Raw genomic sequence first — 13,146 nt, 5'->3', positions numbered from 1 at the left:
CATGGAAGCATGACTACCCCATGCGCAGGGCAGGGCAAAGGTACTGGACAGTTGATATCCCCAGGGAGCAGCCCTTAACCAATGATGTATGGGAATTGGTGGGTAAACACCCCCATGTCCTCTCCCCCAGGTTGGGACAACTCTGAGCCTTGTTCTTCACCATCTCCTCGAGGTCCCTATCGAGACTGAGCCCCATTTGCACTCAGTGGTGATCTGCTGATCAGTGCACACTGTGTTGGCCTCCTTCCCTCCCCTGTCTCACTTACCCACCCACTTCCAGTGCCTCTTGGAATTGCTTCTAAATAAACTACTTGTGCTGAAATCCTACCTTTGAGAATTACTTCTGGGGGACCCCAACCCAATGCAGAAGCCACAGTTCTTGTCAGACGACTGTCTTCTGTAGCTACAGCTTACTCTGTGGATTCCAGGAACCTCTTCCTTCCTCTCCCTGCCCCTTCAGGTCAAGTGTAGTCATGGATACCCATTGTTGCTAGCCCCAGAGTGATTCACTGCTCTTGTACACACAGCTGCAAAATAGGCTGGGCAATGTAGTCTTTATGCCGGGTGGCTAAACAATGGATATTGTTTTAGATCGGAAGAAAATGAGAATAAGAGGAGTGAACAGCTAGCAGTCTCTTCAGAGGAACACTTCAAATTTTAGAATTTTTGGAGACATACTGTGGGATAATTAAATGATTGATAGCAACACAAATCAGGCCAGCAATGATTATAACGCAATCGCCACCATAATGTCAATAAAGGTATCAGGGTTATCTATGGGTTGCTCTTCAGGATAGCTGCTGTTGGAGAAGAGCTGGTTTTGCCCGGCTGTGCTCTTCTCGGAGGCAGAGCTCGTGGAATTCCTCTGTAGCCCTATCTGGTGATATGCTAACCTCATACTGCTTAGTTACAGCAAAGCTGCTCTACACTCAGCTGCCTGATATGCTTCATTTCATGCCTCAGGCATTGCTGTGACAATATTTATACTCAACTGTAGCAAAAAGTTTTTTTAAAACATCAGTAAAAATTTGGAGTGACTAAATTTTTACTGGGGAGGGGGGATTTGACTTCTTGTGTGCAGTGGTTGAGAATCCCCATGTTAGGTATTTTAGAGGATATAAAATGAGTAGTAAACTGTCCATTCCCTCCAGAACTCCAAGTCTAGTAGTGATGGAGAGTGTAGTGAGGACTGAAGGGAAATTTGGGGTGGGAAGGAATGGTAACTCAGTGTAAGAGGCAGGATACTTTGTTAAGGTGTTAGTTATTGTGGGTCTCCAATCGTACCCTAGCTTGTTATTGAAATTGCACAAGGTGCTCTGAAGCAATAGAGTATTCAGGAAGAAATAAAGGGGTACCTTTGAGGGCCAGGGAAGAGTGGAAATTCTGGAGCACTGGGAAGGGGGTGGAGGTTGGTGGGCCATGGGTACTGGGCACCCTTGACTGTTCTGTGGTTGTGTCCTGGTCAGTAGGATGGCCAGCACTTCCATCAGAGGCAAAGCTCCCTCGCCAGTCCTCCTCCATCCCCATTCAGCACTGGAACAGAAAGCCTGTCACATTTCAAGGCTGGGCAGTGAGAATATCAAAAGGGATCAAAGTAAATGAGAGATTAGGAGTCCTTCCCCTATTTTCTGATACATGCACTTCTCCCAGATTATGGTGTAAACCAGGGAGGTGAGGGGACTCCAGTAATGATTGTGATTGATTTTCTTGGCAGCTCAGAGGGAACTGAGATGGGTTTAAGTTGATATAAAGAAAATAAACATAGCAAAATTTCTTGGATACCTAAATGTGGTGGTTTAAGATTGAATCTGCTCCATGCATAAATAACCCAAACAAAAGCAGAATATGACAAGTGCTGGCTGTATGGGAGGCTAAGGGATGTAGCACAGCTATAATAAATCATGGCATACTGTTTGGGAGCACTGCAGTCTCTTTTTCACAGGGCTTTTCTGGCTAGGCAGAAGAAGGAACTGGAGGGCAGTTAAGCAGAGAAGGGGAAAGTATTCTTTCCCTCACTGATTCTCTTCTAACTTACTCCCTTTTCAAAGCACAGTAACATAATTGTACATGTGGTAAATATTTATATATTAGTCAAATATTAATGAAGTGTTTTTTTTTTTTTTTTTGCGGTACGCGGGCCTCTCACTGTTGTGGCCTCTCCCTTTGCGGAGCACAGGCTCCGGACGCGCAGGCTCAGTGGCCGTGGCTCACGGGCCTAGCCGCTCCGCGGCATGTGGGATATTCCCCGACCGGGGCACGAACCCGCGTCCCCTGCATCAGCAGGCGGACTCTCAACCTCTGCGCCACCAGGGAAGCCCTTAATGACGTATTATATCCTGGTAATTCCTTCTACTTTCCTCTAGTTGCATGTCACGCTTGAGTATGTCCTGTAAAATCCATGTTGTCCATCCTCCGGATTATGGCAGCAGAAAAAACATTGTCTCGTCTGCAAGGCATTGTTGACACACAAAGTGCAGATCCTTGTGTTCCCGCGTCGTCCCTCCCACAGACACCTTTCTCATCCGGCAGCTTTCTCTTTGCCATTGCAGAGGCTTTGGAGCAGGGAACCCTATGTAATTTCTATTTTTCCTGGAAATTAAGGTGAACGGTTGTGTGGGTAGGCTTACAGACATTTTCTATATGTAGTCTGTATATCCTTAATTCTAAAACACGTGATAAAAACAGATTTTAATGTTTTGAAATTAAGTGTGTGTTTCGCAATTAATGTCAAAAGAAATCAGTCTGTTTCCAGGCAGAACTGTAAGTTATGCTGTGTTTGTCTTTGTGCACGTGCATGCTTCGTGTTGTGTGGAAGGTATCTTTTCATCTGATTGCCAACTCAGATGAGCTGTTTGTAACAATGCCTAATGCAGGTGAATTTTAATTTAATTCATGACTCCCAGTTGGCTTTTGAAACCTTTTAAAGATTACAGTTCAGCAGTGGAAGATTACCTGTCATGTGCCGAGTAATGAATTTAAAAAAACAATAGGAATTGTTACATACTTTGGACTAGATCAGAAAATTTCGGAGTTGGGAGAGATTTGAGTGACCAATTCATATGCTGAGAAGGAGTTTTACTTGAGAATGGTTCATCTATTAAAAGGTTCTAGCTAACTTTTCCCCCTAAAATTTAAGCACATATGCAAAACCCTGGACTGGGTGCTATGGAATATGGAAGATATGGATGGGGAGGAGAGAAAAAGAATTTGCAGTCAGACTCTATGTTGTGCATATGAGATAAATCACACTTGAAGCTAGCAATGCAAGGCATTAAGCAAGTGCCAAGCTATTTGTCACTTAGAGAGAAGAATTATGCTCTCAGAATTTGGAGGAGCTGGAAGGCTTTAAAGATTTAAGGTTTGAACTAGACCTTGAAGGATGAGCTGGGATAACTGTCTAGGCTAAGTAATAATCTCAAAAGCCAGAAAATCACTATTATCGTTTCCCACTCTATTATTTCTTCAGGCTTTGATGGTCCTGAATGGATGAAGGGCCTAATGTAAAGGAGTGCAGGGTGCCTGACTTTGGCCTTGTCTCCAGGGTTTGTCACCCCAGGCAGATCTCTGCAGAGGCAGAGCATTAACAGCAACATGGGAGCTTCTTGCTACAGACTGGCCTGGTATTACGGGCTATTATTGTCTTCAGAAACTGGGTGTTTGAGCCATCCTGTTAAGGTCTTGAGCATAAGATTCTAGAAGCCATGTGTTCTTTAAGAATTTCCCCTGCCTCCTAGGACCAGAAATGTCCTAAATTAGAAGACAGAGATTTGTGCCCTTTGTAATCTTGATTGCTTAGCAAATGCAGTCTGGCACTTAGGGTCAGTTAAATATGATGAATTTTTCTTAACTCCAACTTTTCGCCTTCTCGGAGCTACTTTAAGTTCTCTGGCAATGTTCCCCTATGACAGTGGCCGTCTGAAGAAGCGTAGGCATTTCCCTTCCTTTATTATTATTTTTTTCAAGTTCTGGAAGCAGCAGTCCGTTCTCCTTCCTGCCCTCACTTGGCCCCAGAGTTTCTGACTTCTCTCCAGAGACACTTATTTGGAAACTTTTTGAGCCAGTGGGGAATCAACTTAGAGGCTTTTTTTCTTTTAGACCAGTGGAAATATTGTGTGTCATGGATGAAAAGATTTGAGTACTACCAGTATCACACTGAGTCTATATAACAAGGCTGTTTCCATGTCTTGGCCCACAGCCTGAGTTAATTTTGCTTTGCTGGATGTAGAGACAATGAATTGTTTGAACAAGAAATCATGTGTAACAAATGCTTTTGCAAAACCGTGTCCTTTTAGCAGTTACTTTAGTAAAGATGTCCTTCAGCAAGGGGTTTCGGTACAACAGATGCCTTTAAACACCTATACAATGCTTAACAACATAATTTTAAAAATATACTTTTAATTTTAGAATAGTTTTTGATTTACAGAAAACTTGTAAAGATAGTACAGAAAGTTCTCCTATACTCCATGCCCAGTTTCCCCTGTTAACATCTTAAATTAGTGTGATAGATTGTTATAATTAGCCACTTACCCTTGCCTGTCTGTAACCTTCCGCTCCAACAGTGAGAACCCTGACTCCTACTGTCATCTATTTACATAATTGTTCAATTCCAATATACATATGTAGTGGTCTCAGAATTATGAACCTGTATCCCCATGGGAAACAGCTTCATCAAATAGAGTAATATGTTTTTGTATAGTTCCTTTTGCCTTTAGTCTTACAAACTTTACTCATTTCCAAAGTGACTCAGGTCAGTACCCTTTCCCCTACTCCCTTCAATGAGGCTCTTTCATACATTCGTAATACAGTTAGATTCTTTTGTCACAATCAACATTCCATTCAGGGATCCCTTAACCCCATGGATGATTTTTTTTAAAACTGTATACATTAAGGTTCATTTTTGTCCTTTAAATTTCTATAGGTTATGAATATCGTCACGTTTACATTGGCATTGCAGTATCATACTCAATAGTTTCACACTCTAAAAAGTCCCCTGAGCTTCACCTATTCAGACCTCCCTCCACCCCAGTGAATCTCAGGCAGCCACTGATCTGTTTACCATCTCTATTTAAATTTAACATTTAAAAAATATGTTAAAATTAAAAAAAATTTAAAATAGTTGGGGCTTTTATAAATCGATTGGACTTTCATAGATTGTGAGTACTTTCTTTGGAAATGAATGTCTTTGACCTTAAAGATGTTATAGCTGTTATCAGTTATTATACCTGAAACTCTTGGATTTGGGGCCTGCCTCTTGAGTAGCAATACAATTTTATCATTTTTTAATGAAGGGACACTTCACTCATTATGTCTGCAAACCTCTGAGACATTCAGAGGAATCAGGGCACTTGAAGTGGGGGTAGAAGGATGAAGGAGGTAAAGGAGATGTTTCAACAGAAAATGCAAGAGATTTCAGCTAATGCGGGGGAAGTAAGGGGTAGTTGTAGCTCAGATAAGAGTGGTTATGAATCAGTTGTGAAATACTTGATGTAAACCAAGATAATGCTTACACAACACAGACTTCATCAAGTACTGGGATCAGGTTAGGCATTTACCTGCAGTTCAGGACCTTTATTTCAATTCTGCACACTCCTTATTGAGTGTCTGCTGTGCTTGAATTTGCTGTGCTATGTGCTCTGAGCATGCCTTCTTCTGGTGCAACTGTTTGGTCACATACTTCCACTTTGGAAGAGCTGGCCATTCTGCAACATTCAAGGGCTTCCCCTAACTCAAGAGTTCAGGGCATTCCTTCCTGACTACCAAGGCCACTTGCTTATCCTGGAACAACAAAGGCATGGGTGACCCTTGGTCATACTTCACTCCCCAATCCCGTCTCTCAGCATGTCCCTAGTCCCACAGTTGCTGTTGAATATGTAGGATCACATTAAATTTGGGGAAGGGAGGTGGAGAGGTACTATGTGCTGTTGGAGGGAAGGGACTTCTGTTCTCATTCCCTTCAGTTGCCCTGGGGTTACTTCTGAAAAATAAATGGAAGATATGGGAGGGGGAGAAGGTCTGAAAAATAAATGGAAGATATTGGAGGGGGAGAAAGTAAGGGACACAAGAAGAGAAGACAATGTTTTATTTAATCTGAACCATATATACCTAGCATATAAGTGAAGAGGAAAGGAACTCAAACTTGTTGAGTGCCAACTATGTGCCAGGGTCTCTGTTGGGATTTCTTACACATTTATTTCCCTACAATGACTCTATGAAGTAGATTTTTAAAAAAATCTTTATTTCTCAGATAAACTGAGGTTCAGAGAGGCTCACTAACTTGTCTAATTTTACGCAGTGAAGATTCAAACCTAGATCTCCTTAACTCTAAAACCCTGGCAGCACATTAAAATCACCTGAGCCCTTTTATGAGAAATCCTTATCTGAATCCCAGACCAAATTCCAATTTCTGAGGGTAGGGATGAGCATTAGCACTTTTAAAGCACCCGCAGTGATTACATATAATGTATAATGTGCAGGTAGGGTTGAGAACCATGGCTCTGCTCTGAGAGACAGTGCCTTTCCTACTCCTCTCCTAAAAGAAGGGAAGGGGCATTTTCTGAACCAGTGTGCATTCTAAATACTCTCAGAGTACTTTTATATCCACCCCATGCCCTATTTCCTATCCCTCACAGGGGTTTTTATCATCCCTAAATACCTGTAAGCAGGCAGGTGGAGTGGGGGCAGAGGTTATTACTGATGGTAGAGAACTACAAATATGATTGAGTTAATCTAAACAATTTTTTTGATAAGATGTGCATGTGGTGCTGATAGATTGTCAAAGTACAATGTCAAATAGTGTCAAGAAAATTTGATATGATTTTCAAAAGGTGCTGGCAAATTTTGTTTGTTGAATATTCATACACCAAATACCAAAGAGTACTGACTTAGTATCTTAGTTTAAAGCAGGTGTAAGAAGATGGGATTTGGGTGTGTTCCTGATGGAAAAAAAAATCTATGAATTCCTGAGATTAGATTTGTTAATTGCTATACAACATTTAACATGTTTCTTGAAGTATGATTTATCATGCCTCTGACATCCCTATCAATGATCAAACCCCATTCTTTTGCAGTCTCCTTTTAGCCTTGAAACCAACCATGAGTAAGAACCATTTAAATAATATCAAAAGGACATAAATAACCACACAGCTCATTCCCCCAGGTCTTCACTAAATTATTACCTTCTACCCCTGGGAAGTCCTGACATATATACACTATTGATACTATGTATAAAATAGATAACTAATGAGAATATACTATATAGCTCAGGGAACTCTACTCACTGCTCTGTGGTGACCTAAATGGGAAGGAAATCCAAAAAAGAGGGGATATATGTATACGTATAGCTGATTCACTTTGCTGTACAGTAGAAACTAACACAAAATACATATTGTAAACACATATGATAAAGCAACTATACTCCAATAAAATTAATTAAATAAAAAAAGAGTAAAAAATTTTTTTACCACAATAGCACAGATATCAAACCAATATTATTAGAAATGGAGTCTAAACTGGCTCGGGAGAAGGCATCCACTGGATTTTCATTTAGTATAATTAGTTTTTATTATAAATGGCAAATGCTGTAAATCTGAAACCTTTAGTAAGGTGAAGAAAGAGTATTGTACAGACCCAGATTTATTAAAGCACCAAAATTTTTATTTATTTATTTTTGGGGGCCGCACCATGCGGCTTGTGGGATCATAGTTCCCTGACCAGGGATCGAATCCATGCCCCCTGCAGTGGAAGCGCAGTCTTAACCACTGGACCACCAGGGCAGTCCAGCACCAAACATTTATTGAGCACATACTATGCTGCTGAGCACTGTGCAGATTGCAGAGATGCCTAAACTAAAAAAAGCCCCTGCCTTTATTGAAGTATGATTAAAAGTATAATGGAGAATATATGTTATATATAGAGTCAAAAACAATCTTTATTGGTGACAAATTTAATGGCTTATGGTATATTTGGAAGAAAAATGTCTTATGGTACAATTGGCTTTAGATACCACCTCTCATGCTGAAGAAACAGTGTAGAAAGAGCATGAACTAGCAATCAGTGAGATCAGATCTATGTTCTGCTTTGCTGCTGTTTATTAACTCAACCATTTATCAAAAGTTTACTGAGAGCCTACACCGTGGGAGGAACTATATTAAGTGCTGGAGAGCACGGTAGCAACCAGCTCCCTGCTCTCAATGTGAACATGAACTTGTAGCTTAACATCTCCACGCCTCTATCCTTGCTTAGACTAGATGTCCGAGGTCTCTTTCAAATCTAAAATGCTAAGGTTTGTGACAGCCTTGTGGAGGGGGAAGCTGCCCAGACAGGCAGCCCTGGGACTTGGGAACTTACTTTCCTCTCTGAGGCTTGGCTGTTGTCCTGATTTCAAAATAACTTCATATACACAGTTTTAAAATGTTTCGGTCAGTTTCTCATCTGCATTTGGGTCATGTTGGCAAAGCCTGGGTGTAGCAATTCTTGCTCATAAGACTTCAGAGATAGGAGGTCTAGGTTTGGAAAACGTAGACAACTTGCATCAGTACAGCTAGACAGCTGTTCCCAGCGAGCAGCCTCCCCTGCCGTCCCACCCTGCCTTCTGACCAATACCACGCTTTCTCCCGCCACAGCATCTTTTGCTAGGGTGACCCGTTGCTCTTCTGGTGTAATGAGCCTCTAAAAGGGATTGCTCATTAGGGGACCAGAAGTGATCAGATTCATGGGGCTGGAAGAACTGTTCTTGGGTCCCACAGTTTTTCCGGTGGGTATCAAGGTAACAAGTTTCTTGGACAGTGTCCTTGTCCCCACGGTGAGCCACAGCCACCCCCCGCCTCTGCAGGAGACCCTCCAACACTAGCAGGTAGTCCTTTAAGATCAAACACATCCTAAAAGATCTACATTGTTGCTGGTTTCCAATTCCATGGGCTTGGCCGGCTGGGGCTGGGTGCCAGCGGCTGGTAGTGGCAGGCGCCCGCTGAGCAATAGAAGCCCAGAGAAAGAGGGAGTGGCAGCAGCAGCGGAGAGGACACCGCGGGAGAGAGGCCAGGAGCGAGGAAGGGTCCCTGAAGCCCGCCCCCTACCCAGTGCCAGACTCTGTGGGCACACTGGGTGAGCATGGTCGGCGGGCAAGGTTGCAACCGTGTGGATGAAAGGCTCTTGGTGCTACAGCCAGGAGTCAGTGCTGTGCCTCTGAGGTGGGAGAGCCAACTTCAGGACACTGGTCCACAAGAGACCTCCCAGCTCCACGTAATATCAAACGGCGAAAATCTCCCAGAGATCTCCATCTCAACACCAAGACCCAGCTTCACTCAACGACCAGCAAGCTACAGTGCTGGATACCCTATGCCAAACGCCTAGCAAGACAGGAACACAACCCCACCCATTAGCAGAGAGGCTGCCTAAAATCATAATAAGGCCACAGACACCCCAAAACACACCACCAGACATGGACCTGCCCACCAGAAAGACAAGATCCAGCCTCATCCACCAGAACACAGGCACTAGTCCCCTCCACCAGGAAGCCTACACAACCCACTGAACTAACCTTAGCCACTGGGGACAGACACCAAAAACAACGGGAACTACAAACCTGCAGACTGCAAAAAGGAGACCTCAAACACAGTAAGATAAGCAAAATGAGAAGACAGAAAAACACACAGCAGATGAAGGAGCAAGATAAAAATCCACCAGCCCTAACAAATGAAGAGGAAATTGGCAGTCTACCTGAAAAAGAATTCAGAATAATAATAGTGAAGATGATCCAAAATCTTGGAAATAGAATAGAGAAAATGCAAGAAACATTTAACAAGGACCTAGAAGAACTAAAGAGGAAACAAGCAATGACGAACAACACAATAAATGAAATTAAAAATACTCTAGAAGGGATCAATAGCAGAATAACTGAGGCAGAAGAACAGATAAGTGACCTGGAAGATAAAATAGTGGAAATAACTACTGCAGAGCAGAATAAAGGTAACAAGTTTCTTGTTATCTTGCTTCAAAATTGCAAAAAGTAAGTAGCTTTTTTTTTTTGCTTGCAGCCAAGATATACTTTTTAGGGGAAAAATGGATTTCTGTAACAAAGGGAGAGGGAAAGAGCTGAAGAGAGATATCTGAACATACATTGTTTCAGGATACAAAAAATTGCAACCTGGGGAAGCTTTAGGGGAATGAGCTGTTGGACTTCTCGGCCAGTCTGTCCTTTCAATGAAAAAGACATAGGGTTTGAGGTTCCTTCCGAAACGGGGCAGGCTAATTTAGCCCCTCCCACGAGCCCGAGGGTCTGTTATATCTCTGTTCCTTGAGTACCTCTCTCACTGAGACCGACCACAGCAAGCAGAGGCTGAAAAATAAAGAGCAAAGAGGAAGAAAACAAAAGCTGCCAATTATGGAAGATAGAAGGGGTAAGAGCAAAATTGATTTGATCTGAATCCTTAAGAACAAACAAAAAAAAAAAAAAAGGAAAAAAGAAAACCAAAAGCCCGGACCAAAAGCAAGTACTTGAAAGAGCAAGAGGCAAAAAGCCCTAAATACACTTTTCCACCCTCTCCTTCTGAGAGGAGGCAGAGAAAAAACTCTGGGAAACATTTTAGGAAGCCAGGCTCTGGGGTTAGAGTCAAGGGTGGCTCCTGAGCAAGCTGGAGCAGCTCATGAATATTCATTAGCAATTGGTATTCAGATCTGGTTTTTTAGAGGCAAAAGACTTCTTCCGTCCCCTCGCAGTTTAGGAGGCAGCTGCCTCATTTACAGTCCAGAGTCGTCTTGCTTCGGGTCAGTACCTCAGTGAGTTTGCTTGAAGATGCTGGGCTCTGTGTGTAGATTTGCCTTGTTCTCGAATTTCCTGTGTGCGTTCCTGTTGTGAAATTAGCAAAGGCTTCTCTGCCTGGAATTAGACAGAGAAGTTAATGTGGCAAGAGCCTGTCACAACAGGACCCGAGAGTATGTCTTACAAAAGACTAAACTTTTCTTGGGAGGTGTGGGGGAGTGTGCATGGGTGTGGGGAGGGAGGGAAGGGGTATAGGTACGAAGAACAGTTTTATCTTTAAAAAGCAAGGCTTATCGGACGGACTATATTTAGATTTTGTCTAAAAACTGCGAGAGCAGCCTGGTTTGTACAGATGGTGTGCGGTCTCTGTCCTTTACCTCTTTTGGGCATTTTTTGCCAGGACAGAGAGCCAGCTGCTTGCCAGCCCGTGGGAGCCAGGAAGAATGTCTGCAGCATCGTGGTTGTGTAGGGTTGCAAACCTTCATCAGCTCTGGTCTCTAATATCCCCACATGTTTTTATCACATACAACGTGGAGGAATGGGATGAGTAGTCAGTAGAGTTCTTAATAATGACAGTAATGATAGCTGTTAACGTTTTCGTCTTTACTCTGTGCTGGGAGCTGTTCTAAGCGTATTACACGTGTTACTTATTCCTCACAGCAACTTATAAGGTGAGTGCTATCATTATCATCCCCATTTCCCAGATGATGGAGTTGAGGTAGTGAGAGAGTAGCTTACCTTGGGATCACACAGTAAGTGGTGAATTTGAATGCAGGCGACAGACGCAGGGTCCGAGGGTCTATTTCCCTACCCTGTTGCTCCACTTCAGAGTCTCTTGTTACTGCTTCCACGTTGTTGATTTGGGTTTGCAAATCTTTGAAGCTACAGGGGAAATGATACTGGTGAAATCTCAAGTCTGGTAAGGAATTTGTTCTTTGCTATCAAGTTTACATGCATTTTTCCCATTTGGTGCCCGTGGCCATTGTCTGTGGTAGGGCCCAGGTATTGTTATTATTGACTTTTACAAAAGGGAGAGACTGAAGCCAGGAGGGGTTAGATGGCAGGAATCACACAGCTCGTTTTCAAAAGTCCAAAGCAGACTAGAAATCCCCTGCCTCTGGTTTCCCTTCTAACCTGCAGATTGAGCTGAGTCATCTCTGAACTTCTGTCCCCACCCCCAGACACTTTCAGTTCCTCAAGGGACTTGGGGAACTTCTTTCCTCCCTTCCAGATTGTTTCAAGACACTTGCCTCTGCCTTGAAGGCTGATTTGGCCCTCTCCTCCTCCTTTAGTCTGGAACCAAGCTGCTCAGGTTTGAATCCCAGCTCCACCCTGTCCTGTGAGCCTCAGTCTCCTCATCTTTAAAATGAAGAGAATAATGTTATCTACCTCACAGGGTTGTTGTAAGGACTAAATGAGGGATTCATGCAGGGTTCTCAGAACAGGGCCTGATGTATATAATATGTGCTCAATAAATGTTAGCTGTGGCAATCACTCCTTCAAGCCTCATCTTGATTGTTAGTCCCTCCTTTAAGCCTTATAGTAGCCTTATATTGGATGTTTCTGCAATACCTCACCACTTACACCTAAGGTGGCACTTGTCATATTTGTCCACACTCCTGCCTTCTGCATTGCTTCCCAACCTTCCCCTGACTATAATTTCTTTATTTACCTTTGGATCTGCAGTGTCTAGCACAGTGTTTAACACATAATGGGCACTCAATAAATATTTAGTAAGCTAAGTAATACTATCTTAGTTGATGTTCATCCAAGCGTCAGTAGGCTGGTTTAAAAGGGGACCTTTGAGTTTGCAGTGGAGTCCTGCTGGTACAAACAGCTCTTTTGTGCAATATGTAAAGACATCCCTCTAAGTGAATACACTGAAAAACAAAATGCATTTCTTCTGGGTGGGTGACCTTCAGAGCTGATGTGACTCTATGCTAGGGCACCCCATTTGGCCCGTCCAGTTCTGGCTGAACTTCAGCCCCCAGTCCCCTTTCAGCTGAGAACCAAACTGGAGATTTCAGATGCCTCGCAGCACAACTTCACTATCTCTGAACAGAACATCTGGTTCCAGAAATAGTGTCCCGCCAGCCCAATTTTATAGCGACCAATCTTGTAGTCTGAGACAACATACTCTGGTAATAGAAGAAAAACAAACACCACAGAGGTTGGCCCTGGATAAAATCATAAAGTACATTAAATTTGTTTCAGCACCCTCCTTTTCCTTTTCTTGGCGTACCTTCAAACCCGTTTGACAAATATTATTGTGTCTTCCATTTGTAAGTCCCTGTGCCAGATGTGTGGGATATAAACAGTTTGCTCACAGTCTAGTAAGGGAGGCAGACATATATACAACCAACTCTAATTGAAGCCAGACTGTGAAGTGC

The 13,146-nt window shown here is 42.9% G+C and overlaps 1 protein-coding gene across 1 annotated transcript in view; it reads left to right on the top strand.

Moving 5' to 3' along the window:
- The first annotated feature begins 10,322 nt into the window (after nt 1-10,322).
- ENTPD1 (ectonucleoside triphosphate diphosphohydrolase 1) overlaps nt 10,323-13,146 on the top strand; it is an 86,092-nt gene continuing 83,268 nt past the window's right edge. The window contains exon 1 of the mRNA XM_079900538.1: nt 10,323-10,394. Within this exon, the coding sequence (XP_079756664.1) occupies nt 10,379-10,394 (16 nt within the window). The 5' untranslated portion in view covers nt 10,323-10,378. The remainder of the gene's footprint in view (nt 10,395-13,146) is intronic.

This window comes from Stenella coeruleoalba, assembly GCF_951394435.1.
Source record: "Stenella coeruleoalba genome assembly, chromosome: 16".
Taxonomy (NCBI): domain Eukaryota; kingdom Metazoa; phylum Chordata; class Mammalia; order Artiodactyla; family Delphinidae; genus Stenella; species Stenella coeruleoalba.
The sequence above is the reverse complement of the archived record's forward strand: the minus strand, read 5'-3'. Positions and strand labels throughout refer to the sequence as shown.